Source organism: Medicago sativa, chromosome 1 (assembly GCF_051527215.1).
Source record: "Medicago sativa cultivar Bolivia chromosome 1, Bolivia_mono, whole genome shotgun sequence".
NCBI lineage: Eukaryota > Viridiplantae > Streptophyta > Magnoliopsida > Fabales > Fabaceae > Medicago > Medicago sativa.
The window spans coordinates 54,136,324-54,151,497 of NC_140749.1; the positions used below are offsets into that span (position 1 = coordinate 54,136,324).

Below are 15,174 nucleotides of genomic sequence, written 5' to 3' on the forward strand. Positions count from 1 at the left end.
AAGGTGACTTTGGAGATTAATGTGTCAAGAGTTTAAAAGAGTTTAGACCAAGAGCTTAGAGGACCCAGTATTGGGAAGGACGTTATGGACATGAAGACAGGAAGTAAGGAGTAAGGTGGTTAAGAGTTATGTTAGATCACAAGATTCTCAGGTTTAGTGGAGTATTAATTACCCCTCGAATCTATGATTTGTTTAATTAATTTACCAAGGCTCGTTATTATGACGAATTCTAATATTTGCCAAGATATACGCATATGGATGATTGGAATTGATGTTCATAAATTTTTAAATGGACATTTTGTGGGTACCGGTCGGTTACAACACATGAAAAATTATTTGAACACTCGGAACAAGATTTGCTGGCATTTTGTGTTATCAACTCGTTCCACGATCTTTATGGTAACTACCGAGACCCAAAATTCAATTTTATATATATATATATATATATATATATATATATATATATATATATATATATAAAATAAAGAAACATCAACACCAATGATCCGTTTGCAAATTTATGAAGTTTTCTTCAGGAAGAAAATTAACGAGCTAGCATTGGTAATATTAAGCAAAGCATAGCATGCAAGAAATGAAGATGCAAGTAGGATGTTCAAGAAAGGCATTCACGATGTGCATTATGAGCATGCTATGGGGACTTAAGTATGGTAATGATACGACAGAAGGTAAGTCTATTAGTAAGTATGTAAAGTTCAACCACAAGAAGGTAATATGAGATTATGGTAGGTCTATCATGAGATTCAATCTAATAAGGCCTTATGAAGAGCAAGTAGCAGCATTGGATGTCACACGAATGGTCTTTAGAAGAGTTCAGGATAATGATAAAGCGTAAGAAAAGGAATGAGAAGTTTCACTCGTCTCAATAGAATAGAGTATTGGTTAAAACCAACCGGGTGGAAATCAGAGAGGCGCAACGGAAGTGAACCGGTTAAGTTGTTAATTATAAAGAAGCCTAATGAGAAGCATTATGAGACAAGCGAATAGTTTTTGAAACATTAATGAAATGATCAGGTTTCTTATTGGTGATGTCGAGCACGTACAAGAATTGTTAAACGGATAGAAAGAATATGTGTCTGAAGCATACATATAGTTAAGAAGGAATAGAAAAGAGTCCACTTTCGAAGTTTAAGAATTTTATCACGTAAGGAATTACGATTCATGAGTTATGTATGATGAGATTCATACTCTCCGACGCCATGATTGTTAAATGATGACGATACTTGCTTGAATAGTCCTAAACCAGGATTTTTCAACTTTTAAAGTGAAAATGGGTATTAAGGGACTTGGAAACGAATTATTCTAAAAACATGATATTTTCATTTTCGAAACCGATGACACACGTCATAAGTGAGTAAGTTAACTTAAGACGTGCGGACTTCCGGATCAACTCGTCAGTGACGAGCTTAGACGAGATTCAACCTTTTCAAAAACATAGGAACTCGTCCTGTGGTTCTGCAGTACCGTTATCGGTTTGGATTCAAAATGTTTTCTTTAAAAAGGAAATACATATATTATTCCAAGGATCCGTATACCAATGTTTATAAGATTTCTTAAAGTAAAAAGGATAGAACAAGTATCGTGATTATCTAACAGTATGTGGCTTTTTAGAGTATGTAATGCACAAAGGAAAATAAATTTTGACGACATGTATAACAATGTTTTCTAAAAAGACATGTGAGACGTACAAGTATATGTTAAGGATATTCAAGTGCAAATGGTTTTGGTCGGAAAATTTAAGAGCATGTGAACTAAGAGACCGACTGTTGAATGTAAAGTATAATGGCATAATTTAGAGTCGCTTATCCATACCAAGTTATATGAGTTACCGATGGATTCGGGTGCAATGAGATCATATTGAGATCGGAAGATTTTTCCTAAGGCTATGAAAGGAGATTCGTGGAATCGTCTAGTAAGTAATGTAAGTAAGAGACAAGTGTCTCAAGTTACATAAGATAGATTAGATATGAGCTAAGTGATTACACAATAAGTTGTTTATGGTGCAATTGAGCACTGCAGGGCAAACCAGCATTCTAATGAGACTTCAGTTGAAAGGTAGATCCTGAGTGTTCCAGATAATGATAAGTTACCTATATGAATGATTTACCATAAGTAGGTAAGATGTGGATCCGAGATATCTGGACCAATATGCCATAATTATAAGTTTGAACATGATGTTTTAGGTTAAGTTAAGACTATGAGAAGAATGATTCCGACGATGCAAGAATTATTTCAAGATGTTATGTTTAAACTCGTTACATGTTATGTGACCTCTAAATTTCGAGGACGAAATTTTTTTTAAGGGGGGTAGAATGTAATATCCCGCCTGTCAGTGTCAGAATATTACCGTCGATCGGGCTATAAGATTAATATAAAGGAAAGTAAGTTATGGAGAATATTATTAAGTGATGACAGTCAAATACGAGCTAAGTCTCAGAGTCGTATTTAACAAGCTTAAGACAAAGGGTATTTTGGTAATTTCATGTCAAGGGAGTATTTAATTGTTTTGGGGCCAAATATCTTCATAATCTTTTTCCCTTTCTCTCTCTAGGGTTGGATTTGGGAAAAATTGCTCTCCCTTCTCTCTACTTCCACGCCTCCTTCTCTCTTTCTTTTCCTCTATCCTTTCCAACCTCTTCCATCCATGGCAAGGCTTTACCACATGATCTTTCAACACACCATAATCATATGAAGCTTGGTTTGAGTTGTCTTTCTCTTCTCCTCCACCAATCCTTCCTAAATCTTCATCTTTTCTTGGTAAGTTTCTAGACTATGTTTCTCTATGGTCTCATAAGCTTAAGGAAGCTTAGATTTTGTTTGATTCTCAACTTTTCCTTCCCTCCTTTAAATTAGGGTTTGGTTCTTGATTAAGGAACTAAGGTTTGGTTGCTTGAACATGGAAGCTTGGGTTTGGATTGCTATTGCTCCTCTTTATCTTCAATAAGATAATCACAACAAGTTAGGGTTTTGGTAAGTGGGGTGAGGAAGCATGAAGTTGTGAAAGAATTGGTTCCTTCATAATCATAGAAGATGAAAAGGGTTTGGGTTGAAGAACTAAAGTGAGGATGGTGACTTTTGGAAACTTTGAAAACAAGGAAGCAAACTAGGGTTGGTTATAAAAAGGAAGATGATGCTTGCTTGAGCTTGAGGCTTGGAATGGCTTTAAGAACTTGCAAGGTGAGTTCCATAGATAGAATTCCTTACCCTTGGGATTATGTTTATACCTTGTATATTATATATGAAAACTATGATAATTCTAGGGTTCAAGTATTATGATTAGTTGCCCTTTTGTGCCATGCTTGCTATACTTGCCAATACTTGCCAAATGAATGTTTTACAAGTTTTCTATGATCATATATGTTCCAAAACACCTAGAGACACTTGGTTTGAGGTTTTTGGGTCAAAAATACCATTTTTAGGGGTTCTGGACTGTCACAACTCGCCAGGCGAGCTACTACTCGCCACGGCGAGCTAGAAGGCCGAACAGGGGGTCCTGCTCGCCCCCAACTCGCAGCTGCGAGCAGTTACTCGCCATGGCGAGCAAGTTCACTCGCGAGGCGAGTAGACAGTGCACTTGCACTGTTTGCTTGTTTCGCGTATTGTTGACAGGTTCCGGCTCAAGTTTTCTTCAAGCATTCTTTTACTACGATAAACCCCTCAAACTAAGGTCTTAAATGATAATCTTTTGCAAGGCTTTCATGTTAATAAGGCAAATATTGGGAATAGCTAGTTAAACATGGAAAATGAGAGATGTTATGATATGTGATGGGGTAGCAAGTTATTCCTTAAGCAAGGGAAAGAACTAGAGCCTCGGCATGGTTGTCGAGAACTAGCATGTTAGCAAGAATCCCTAGATGATAAGACTCGAAGCATGTTATCTTCGCACATGATTAAGAATAAGATAGCAAGCATGTTAAGACATGGAGTGATTAGTTAATCTCTCCACCTTGAACAAGAACTAGAATGACAAGTAAGACTTTACCAATAATCGGATCAATCAAGGTTCTGAGGTAAACATGTATGCATGATTAGGTTTAACCTAAATTAATGATCAGACCATGACAAGTATAAGTAGGTGGCATGTCTCTTGTTATCCACATCAGGGGGATGCAAGGGGTTCTCATTATGAGAACGATTCAAGCCGTAAGGGACCCGCATGTCACCGAAAATGCAAGACTAAGATTATAACTGCATGGCGGTGTTCGTGTCTCTTGTTATCCACATCAGGGGGATACGGGAGGTTCTCGACTTAAGGGGAACAGTTCAAGCCGCAAGGGACCCGCACGACACCGAGGGAGTCCGATGTACGTACATCGGTCATGTATGGGATTGTACTCAGGGTTACTCCACCCGGGGCTCTCCGTAAAATGAATCAAGATAAGAATGTTTGTTCAACGCTAACATAATAAATAATGAACTTAGATGCGATTATGTATGGTATGATTATGTTCATGAAAGAACTCATGTATGATATGTTAAGTACAAGTCATGACTAGGATGAGTAAAGAATGTGATGCCGAAGACGTTCTTAGGTTTCCCTAATCGTCTGGCTTAGGATTGTGTCATGAACATGTTACATGAAGACCTTGATGCGTTTACCGTATCATGGCATAGTGGTCTTAGGTTCCCTCGACCACCATGACACATAAGATTATAGTAAACCTATGACAAGTAAGATGGTTTATGACGGTCCTAGTATGCACAACCGTCTAAGCATGCAAGTCCCCACACACGTATAATCAACCGTCAGGTTGTAAAGTAGACACGTGGTGACCGTAGGTTTCCCTTGAGGTTGCCTATAGCCTAGGATTAGGTGGAGCTCACTGAGACATTATGTCTCATCCCAATCCTATTTTGTTTCAGATAAACAGGTCGGACGTCAAGTTAGTTGCCGGATGGATATCTCATCAAGTGCTCGTTCGTACACGCTGAGGAATGGATATGGATTTCAAGGATGCAATTGTTATTAATTTAGACAAAAGGTGTTGTATCGTTTTAGACGAATGTGTATTGATGTATAATATTCATTCGAAGTTTTTATGTTGTAATTTTAATGTATCTAATACTAAAAATAACGCACGTGCTAAACTTTATAGATACGTTTGGTATGGGTGTTATAGAAAGAAAACTTATAGAGAATGTGAAGTTTCTCTCACTAAAAAACTAGGGCCGGTTAAAGAGGTAGAGATGAAAAAATGATTTTATTTTTTTATTTTTTTTGGTACAAGTATTTTGTTTTCTGTTTAAAAAATGATGTTTATTCAATTTAGCAATTTGTCTTTGATAGCATGGAAATTGAGTAGAATATTAAATCTTATAACCTCAGAGTATTTTCTAAGAACGTGTATTCAACTGAACAATTTGATAAAATTTAAATGAAAAGAATTTGAGTTTAAGACATAAACTAGAATACAATCCTTTTAATTACAAGAAAGATCGTATCAACTAGTCAAAAGATAACATATAGCGTATCAGAAAATGTTAATAGAAACATCAGGAATGATAAATAAACACAAATAATCAGACACAAATACGACACCACCGTATTTTATACAGTATTCTTTACTTTTATTTCTTTTCCTCTTCTCTTCCCCCTTGTCTGCACTCTCTCTCTCTTTTCTAGTTCACTACAGCACTGTGTCTCCGACCATTGCTCTAGCTTCCTCCTCGGACGTCTTTCTTTGCACCTCGCCACAACCTCCGCCTCTTAGTTATGTGCTCTCTCTCTCTCTCACTGTTCTCTGGCCACCGGACACCGTATCTCATCTCTGCGACTCTCCCAATCGCCGACGACCAACCACCTCCACCACTCTGCAACTATGGCGTTCAAATTGTTCGGATCTGAAGAGATTTGGTTGAAATAGCAACGTCGGCGTGCGATTAAGCTCAACGACGACATGGTCGTGATTGGTTGTTGTTCTTGCAAGGAAGAAGGGCGGATGACAACGGAAGAAGAAAAGGACGAAGGGACGGTGGTGAGTATTTGGGGGGTCAGATCTGATGATGAGGGAAGGTGCGGTGGTGGGTGTGGCCGGGAAGGATGGCGTTGGTGGGAGAGAAGAAACGCACAGTGCGCACACAGTAGAGAAGATGAAGAGAGGGTGTGTTGTTTTGACAAAACTGCCCTTGTTTTAAAGTACGAAATGTCCAAATTGCCCATAGTGTCTGTATTGTGTCAAAAATTATGTGTTTAGTTATCATTTCTGTAGAAACATATGCAGAAGATTGGAGTAATTGATAGATCATTTGAAAAGAACTCGTCGCTTCTTTGACGTGAATGCACCAACTTTATGCCCCTTGATTATTATTGTGATGAAAAGGAAGAAAAAACAATGTACCAAAAACAATTAAAATATGAAGAGCACGCTATCTTCGATATTTTTTTAATTTATTTTAAGTCAGGTGATCATGAGGTTCTTTTTCAATGCAAGTGTATTCATGATTATGCAATTTTTAAAGTGTCAGAATCAATTCTCTCCATGATAATTTTGGTAAGCTAATTTGATTATTTTTTTTAAAAAAAACTTTAGATACTTTTTTATTACCCAATCTTAACCGCGTCTAATTACGTCCACTCCTAATTGCATCTAATCCAAATTCATATTATCCGGCCTGTTTATCAAAAATGTTAGATTTAAGTTTTTATATAAAAGCTTAAATTAAAAAATTGAGACTTAAGATGATAATCTTTTTTATTTATACCACATTTCATCACAAGATAAATATTTGATGTCATATAACTAAAAACGGATTGGTCAAGATTTACAGAAAATAAGCTAAAGATTATCATAGTCAAGAAGTTGTGGTATGCCATAACCAACTTCAAATTTTAGATAGAACAGGCTTATAAACTATTTCTTCTTTTCCTCGCTGTCCTTCTGGATTTTATAGCTGTTTCAAATTCAACACAAAATTGGAGAATTTTATCAACACAATAAAGAAGAATCATACTTTGTACTACTCTCTTTTCAAAAAGAGTAGAAATTACTCTCTCCGTTTCAAAATGAGTGTCACTTTAACTAAAAAAAATTGTTTTAAAATGAATGTCACTTCACATTTCCAATACAACTTTAATTTTTTTCTTCCAACTTTACCTTCAATAAATACTTTAACTTTTCTCTCACACAATTTTCAATGCAACTTTAAGTTTGTCTTTTTCTTATAAAGTAAGGGCAGTTTAGTAAAAACGTTATGTCCAATGATTATTTCATTCCATTCTTTAATCTGTGTGTAATTGGCTAAAGCAACACTCATTTTGAAACGGAGGGAGTAGAAGATTTTTTTTTGTCTTTTTCATATAAATTCTTATAAAGTAAGGGCAGTTTAGTAAAAATGTTATGTCCAATGATTATCTTATAAATTCTTATAAAGTAAGGGCAGTTTAGTAAAAATGTTATGTCCAATGATTATTTCATTCCATTCTTTAATCTGTGTGTAATTGGTTAAAACAACACTCATTTTGAAACGGAGGGAATAGAAGATTTTTTTTTTTTGTCAAGTAGCCTAGTGGCTAGAGCTCACAAAATTAAATTAAATTGGTGGAGAAGTGGAGTGTCCAGGGTTCGAACCCCGGTCCCTGCATATAACATGCAATATCACTACCAACTGAGCTAAGCTCACGGGGATAGTATAAACTAGAAGATAAATACTTTTTTTTTTTGGAAGAATATTTGCATAGCTTTATAAACTATTAGTCGCTATTCGACATCCCAAAACATATTGACTAATTCCTTTATTTTTTTACTTTTGACTAAATATTGACTAATTCCTTCTTCTATTAAAATGGATAACCCTAAATCTTTTAAATCACCATTTAAAACAAAATAAAAACAACCCTAAATCTTTGGGAGAAGTGAATATGACACCTTAAAAATTGCATAAAGTAAACCTAAAGTAAATATCTTACTCAACTTTCTTCAAAAACTATCTTATATCCAATTTTTAATAATTGTTATATTTGCAAAAGAAAAAAACTTCTTAAAAAATTTAAAATGTATATCATTTTACTTTTTCATTATAATAATATTGGTTTATTCAATACTTAATTAATACTTTTAGTTTTTTTTGACAAAATTAATACTTTTAGTTGTTTATTTATAATATTGTCTAATCACAAATTTAACATAATGGTCAACACTTCATACTTGTTCGAAATGGACTTTTTGGTTGGCTCAGGTTCAATATTACCTTATACTCTTTATGTTCTAAATTATATGATATTCTAATAAATTTTATTTGTTCTAAATTATGTCATTTTTCAATATCATTAATATTTATTTTTTATTATGTTTTCTACTATTTATTACTTTATCTTTTCTCAATTCTTTTAATCTATGTTTTCTATGCCATTAAAGAAGGATATTTTTATAAAATAACTCATAATTATTATTTTGTATACAACATTAATTCCATTTCCTAATATATAAAATTTCTAAGATAATATATAATTTGAAACAGATAGAATATAAACTATAAAAGCCTCACATCGATACCAATCAACTTTTCTATCTTTTTAATGTTGTTGTATTAAATATTTAAATGTGTGTCACAAGTTTCGTATCAAACAAAAAGTAGACGTTGAGCTACGGGAAGACTCATATATCTAAAGGGCTTGAATAAAGATATACTACTGATCAAACACAATTGTTTTTAGTCTAATATAATGATTCGTGATATTTTTAAACTCTCCGAAAATCCCAACAAATAAAACAAATAGGGTAAAAGACAAAAACCCAAAATAATTTTTATTTGAGTAAATAAGAGAGAAAAAAAAATCAAAACAAACAAAACACAAATTCAAACTCAAGTTTGCAAAACTTACCTTTGAATAAACTTTTGTCAGTGAAAAAAAGTTTGAATAAACTTTAATTCACAAATTGAACGTACAAAAGCAATAACAACCCATTTACTTTTATTTCAAAATGAGTATCAAAACAAAAGTGAATGTAAGATTTTACACCTCCTAACAACACTCAAACTTCCAATTCACTCAAGAGCTTTGTTTTTTCAGCCTAATTAAAAAAAACCAAACATACACTTCAATTTAAAAATAATATAATTTTAGTAAAAGAATAAAAAATAGCATATTCTAAAAAAGAAAGGTAAAACATTAGTTGTAAAATCTAATCCAATCTAAACTCCAACAAATCAGTTCTCTCTTTAGAAACCAGATCACTCCCTCAATCATCAATTTTTCACCATTCATTCTTTTTGTGATTTATCATCTACCAAAAAAAAAAAAACTAAATCACACAAAAGATAAAACAAAATCCAAAAAAAACTCTTCCCAAGAAAAAAAATTAAAAATCAAATTAGAGCTTTGAAAATTGAAATAAATTTTTTTTTTCTCACTTTTATTTTCTTCCTTCAATTTTTTCCATTGTTCCCACCAAACACCATTCCCGCTCCTTCATTCATTCATTCATTCTTTGTTTTCAAGCAAACGTGAATTTCACACTTTTCGGGTTTTGTCCAATTCTAAGAAGCTTCTTATTTTTTTTCTTTTATCTTTTTCCATTTTTTTTATTTGGTAAATTTTTTCATTTTCTGAACTTTGTACCGGAAATTGATTCCCGTTTTCCGCTCCGGCGACCTTCGCCGCCGGCTGCCGTTGTTTCTCCGACGGCGTCTCCTTCAAGGTTAGTAATTTTCCATTTCGAATTTTGTTCGTTGAAATTTTGGTTAAATTTGGTGAAATTAGGTTAATTTTAGGTGAAATTGAAAAAAAATCGATTTTTATTATTGGGGTTTAGGTTTTATTGTAGCTGGAATTGTAATTTTGTTAATTTTTTTGTTATTTGGTTTCAATTTTGTGTTTTTTTTGTTTTTGTTTTTAGGTTTTTTTTTGTGTGTGATTTGTTGATTTGCTGGAGAAGGTGGGTGGCGTGAAGGTAGGGGAAGAGAATGGTCGATGGTTTGAAGAAATTTTTTATTTTTGAAGAATTTTGATGATTTTTGTTACCTGATTTGTCATTTGTTGAAAATTGAAGCTATTGGTTGTAATTTTTGGATTGTTGGAAGGTTTTGAGTGGGTTTTGATCGATGGATTCGGAAAAAGTTCCATCTCCGAGGGATTTGTTGAAATGTTGTGATTGTGGATGTAGTTGTTCCTTGGTGGAACAATGTTCTGAAAAATGGATGCGATCTGTTAAGCGGAAGCACGATGAGTTTAAATTGGATAGTGAATTACCTGTGTCGTCGGTTGCGCGGGTTGATATTATGAATGAATGTGTTGTGTTACGTGAGATGGTAAGTATGCAGCAGAGAACGATTCAGGATTTGAATGAGGAGTTGGAGGAGGAGAGAAATTCTGCTTCCACAGCTGCGAATGAGGCAATGTCGATGATTTTGAGGTTGCAGAGGGAAAAGGCGGAAGTTCAAATGGAAGCTCGTCAATTTAAGCGTTTTGCAGAGGAGAAAATGACGCATGATCAGGAGGAACTTATGTCTTTGGAAGATTTGTTGTACAAGAGAGAACAGATAATTCAGTCGCTTACGTGTGAAGTTCAGGCTTATAAACACAGGATGATGAGTTTTGGGTACACCGAGGATGAGGTCGAAGGTGATCAATATGATGATATTCCTCCATACGAATACCCTCCTTTAAAATGTAATGTCATGTATAATGGCATGGATGCTGATAATGACGACACTGATATTGAGAAATATGCATTTGGTGAAACTCCTAATGACCGTTTGAGGAGCTTGGAGAATAGGATTTCTCAAATGGAGAAAACTCCCACTTACAGCCAGGTGGATGGTGATTTTATTGGAAAAAATGTTACGGAGAAAGTAATTGTTGGACAATCTCCAAATTTGACAAGCCACGCGAGAAAATTTTCCTCTGACTCAGCAACGTTCGGTGGGATGTGTAAAGAAATAGGTTCCGAGTTCCCTACAGAGTCTCCCAAGAACAATAACAAGTATAAGAAGGATTATTTCTCTCAACCAGAGGACAATTCGAATTTGAAGAAGGTAGATAATGCTTCAGAAGGTGATGATACGAGTGACAGAATTTATACAATTGACTCTGTTCATTCTGGGGCACCGGATAATGGCTTTACAGGTTCCAAAGCTGGAGTTTTCGATGATTATGCAACCAGTCCAAAGGAATCAGGGAATCATCATGCTGATTTCGAAGATCCCTACATTAAGAAGCTTTACATGAGGCTTCAGGCACTTGAGGCTGATAGGGAATCAATGAGGCAGGCAATCATTTCAATGAGCACAGATAAAGCACAGGTTGTGTTACTGAAGGAAATAGCTCAGCATTTGTGCAAAGAGATGTCACCGCAAAGAAAAATGAGTACGAGCAAGCCTGCAAGATCTCGGTACTTGTCAATTTTTAAGGTAATTTTATAAATCAAAATTATTAATATCAATGAAATGCACACTTTATCTGCCATTTCATCATTGTTTGCTTTTCAACTAATGATTTATTGCGGAAGTCTTTCAGCAAACAAAGTTTTCTAGTGATATATTCCAATTTTTCAAACATGCCTTAATTGGAAGCTAAATTTTGAAATGAATGAATGAAAAAAACAAGTGTTATTTAACAAAAGAAAAATATATTATTAATGTTTACTGTATCTCCCTTGCTCGCTCTAAAGGTTCAGTTTCCCTGTATGTAAACGTTATCTAGGTTATTATAGACATTTGCCTTTGGATACTGATCTTCCCCCCTCACAAAAAATACTCTGATCTACTGTATGTGTGTGTGTGTGTGTGTGTGTATGTGTGTGTGTGTGTGTGATCTGGCAATGCATGCAGTTTTGTACTGATTCAATCCCTGATGAAAAAAAATACATTTCATGGTAGATTTTGCAATGGCACTCACATCATTTCATTTATATTTTTTTTTTGTTTAGTGGATCACATCAATTGTTTTTTGGAGAAACAAAGCTCACCAAAGCAAGTAAGTGACCTTAACATTTTTCCTGACTACTCAGAACATACATAAAATTATTTGTAATTTTGTCATTGTTACATGTGTTATCGATGGCGGAAAGCTAAAATTCCGCCATTTTAAGCCACCATAAAACGCCATGGCACTGCCATCCTTTACAAACTGGCCATATGGCCGATATTTGACAGCACTGATTGTTACTAACTGTGTAGCCTAGTGATGTGAGTTTGAAATAATACATCATTCTCATAACTACTTTACCCAAAAGTCCTTTTATTGAGAAGGTAGTTCTTTTGATTCAAGTGGCCTATGGTTATAAGTTATTTCAAAGAAGGCATAAAAAATAAAATAAAATATTAAACATTCAACCATGTCTTTATCTTTGAAAGTTCACCAGTTGTCATTGAAACTTCATAGCATCTAGCTTTGGTTTTCAAAGTGCATATGGGAAAACACTTCTTAATTGTTGGTATAAAAAATAAAGCACCCAACATGCACTGGACTAACATTATCACAAATTCATACTCCCTTCTATATATGTTAGTTTCCTCTTTAACCCGCTTGGGTTGGTCCGGAGGTGTTGGCTTGGGTCCTTGTAGTGTGCTCCTCCTCAAGGTCTTAGGTTCGATTCTCCTTCGTATCAATTTCGGTGGGCTAGTTTAGCTTCTTCAAAAAAAACAGTAGTTTCCTCTTTCTAACACCGGCAACATTTAGTGTGTTAGTCATCGGCAACATAAGTCTGTTAGTTCAGAAAGAAAAGCTCTTACTGTACTTTTTGTTTTTTTGGAACTTCTTTGGTAGTTTTTGAAAGTTGGTGATTCCATATTGATACAGTTCCATCAAAGCATATGGCCTTCGAAAATAGCAATTCCACTGTGATGTTGTTATTAATTATGCTTCCTGGTTTAAAACAAAACAGATGCCCTGTGAAACTACCCTATAAAATACCCTATAAAATTATTACCAAAGTTCAGTTTGATGATGTCTGTTAATTATGCTATCATGTTTTTTAGACTAGGAACCAAAGTAGTTAGTTGAGATCCTGCACAGTATTGAGGAGGGGTCACAAGGTCGTGAATTGGGAGATTGTAGCACGGATTGTAAGATCCTACCAGTTTCACAAATTTATATATACATGCATATGGAATCATATATATGCATATAAATCGACACAATTGGGTAAAAAAGAACTTCAAATCACACCCAAAATTCTATAACCTACATAAACTCAAATTTTGGATAAGATTCAAAACATAAATCATACAGAAGTCACAAATGCCACAAACAACTAAAGAACTCCCCATAAGAAAATCCAAAACATCAAAATGTAATCATAATCACAAGTCACTCGAGTCTCACTGTGCAAACAGTAGCGAAGAAGAGAACTTTGTTCTCATGCATCCAAAACAAAGCAGGGTGAAAAAGGGAGTAGAAAACTACGTTAGAGAGGGAGTTCGTACACATAAAAAATTGGATAGTTATCCACTAATATATAGGATTAGTTGTTATGAAACAAACTGTTGTAGTCACAGCTAATGAGGTGTTTAAAATGTTATTTTGTGTTTTGAATCCCAAAAGATGCCTTTAATGAACTGGGTCACAGACCATACCCACGAAAACATATCTGAGAAACCCAATAACAGAATTGGCAGATTGGCACAATTCCACCGCTCCCATGATTTATCGCGGGGATCCCAGCTGCACCCCCAATTCCAGCCAATGCCATACACGAACACACCAAGGGGTGGCAAGACCGTAAAACCATACGATTCATACCATGGGCATAATACTTAAATAGCAATTCCATTGCGAAGTTGTCTGTTAATTATGCTTCCTGGTTTAAAACAAAACAGATGCCCTGTGAAACTACCCTATAAAATTATTACCGAAGTTCAGTTTGATGACGTCTGTTAATTATGCTATCATGTTTTTTAGAGGAGTGCTTAGAACACATTCTGTAAAACTCTTTTTCGACACGCTTTTCTATTGATTGAAATTCAAATGGAGCAACCCTCACTATTTTTGAAAATCGATCCCACTAAATCATGCGGTACATGAATTCCAATTTCCAACTATAGAATAGTGTGTTACAATGAGTGTTAAGAATATCATGCTTAGCATAGGTTATGTTTACTGCTGTGTATATGCCGAATAATGATAATGCTTGACAAGAAAATGTCTATCATCTATTATTTTTGAGCAAAATTGTCCATCATCTGAAATGCTTGCGACTGCTGTAGGTATATGTTTGGGCTACCAGCTGACAGTATGGGCTTGCTACTGCTCCTTGACAAAAGAACAAATGCAAGGCCACAGAGATGTATTTCAAGTACACAAGTGGGAGATTAATTCGCAGTTTTCAAATTTCGGAACACCAACTGAATTTTAGTAACACTATAATACGATAAGATTTTTTAATTTTTGTTTATCCTCCCCATATCTTTCTTGCTGGAAAAAGGGATGTTTGTGCAGTGTTCTTTTAATCTTTTAATTTGAAATTGAAAGTAATTTGTTGGTTGTGTTCTTGAAACTTGAAAGTAATATCAGATATGAGCATTCTCTCATATGGTTGGTCTTCTTTTGTACATAACATATTGCTGGAAGCTCGCTCGCGCTTCATGCGATTCCTATTCTCAACCTGACTCAACTAAGGGTATTGTAGCTTTATGTGTTGAGAGTTGAACATTCAAATGTACCATAACTTTAACTTCCACAACTTCAGTGCAGAAGTGATAATCTTGCATATTACCTTGTATTCTTTTTAATTTATTGATTTCTTAGCACAGTTAGTTGGCTCCTTTTTAAATTAGACTTCTCATGCCTTTTAGTTATACTACTAGTAATGTAAATTGTTCGATATTAATTAATATACAGTTTGAGGTTAAAAATCAATTTATAAACAGCACTTCAGCCTTTTGATGAGTGTGATTACAAGCACTCTAACAATGATTAGATGTAATACTGCTGCTGCTCATGAAATTCTGGTTATTTTGTGGAGCTCATATGCAAAACAATCAATGTAGGGAGTAGTTGCAAGAAATATCTGGAATGTAAACTTCCTCACTTCGTTTAGGCTTATTTAATGCTATTTTCCTTGAACCTAAAATTTACTCAAAATTTCCCATTCTTGTGTTGGAAACCTTCGTTTACTGTGAGATACACTTGGATCTTTTCAGAAAAATATAGAAATAGGATCTATGAAGTAGACCAACTAGACCAAGTAACAATTGCTTTTCTGACTTTCAATACTT

At 34.7% G+C, this 15,174-nt stretch overlaps 1 protein-coding gene across 1 annotated transcript; it reads left to right on the forward strand.

The window, feature by feature from the left end:
• The first annotated feature begins 9,367 nt into the window (after window positions 1-9,367).
• LOC146955402 (myosin-binding protein 7-like) lies at window positions 9,368-14,671 on the forward strand. The gene is made up of 4 exons (XM_085721406.1): window positions 9,368-9,656; window positions 9,855-11,367; window positions 11,886-11,932; window positions 14,164-14,671. The coding sequence occupies exons 2-4, from the start codon at window positions 10,060-10,062 to the stop codon at window positions 14,270-14,272; spliced, it is 1,464 nt and encodes a 487-aa protein (XP_085577532.1). The 5' UTR covers window positions 9,368-9,656; window positions 9,855-10,059; the 3' UTR covers window positions 14,273-14,671.
• The last annotated feature ends 503 nt before the right edge of the window (window positions 14,672-15,174 follow it).

Bases quoted from the DNA above. Each gene is read 5' to 3' on its own strand.
- LOC146955402 (XM_085721406.1), top strand. From the start codon at position 10,060: ATGGATTCGGAAAAAGTTCCATCTCCGAGGGATTTGTTGAAATGTTGT. The intron at 11,368-11,885 runs GTAATTTTATAA...TTTTTTGTTTAG, and splicing joins GGTACTTGTCAATTTTTAAG to TGGATCACATCAATTGTTTT. The intron at 11,933-14,163 runs GTAAGTGACCTT...CGACTGCTGTAG, and splicing joins AACAAAGCTCACCAAAGCAA to GTATATGTTTGGGCTACCAG.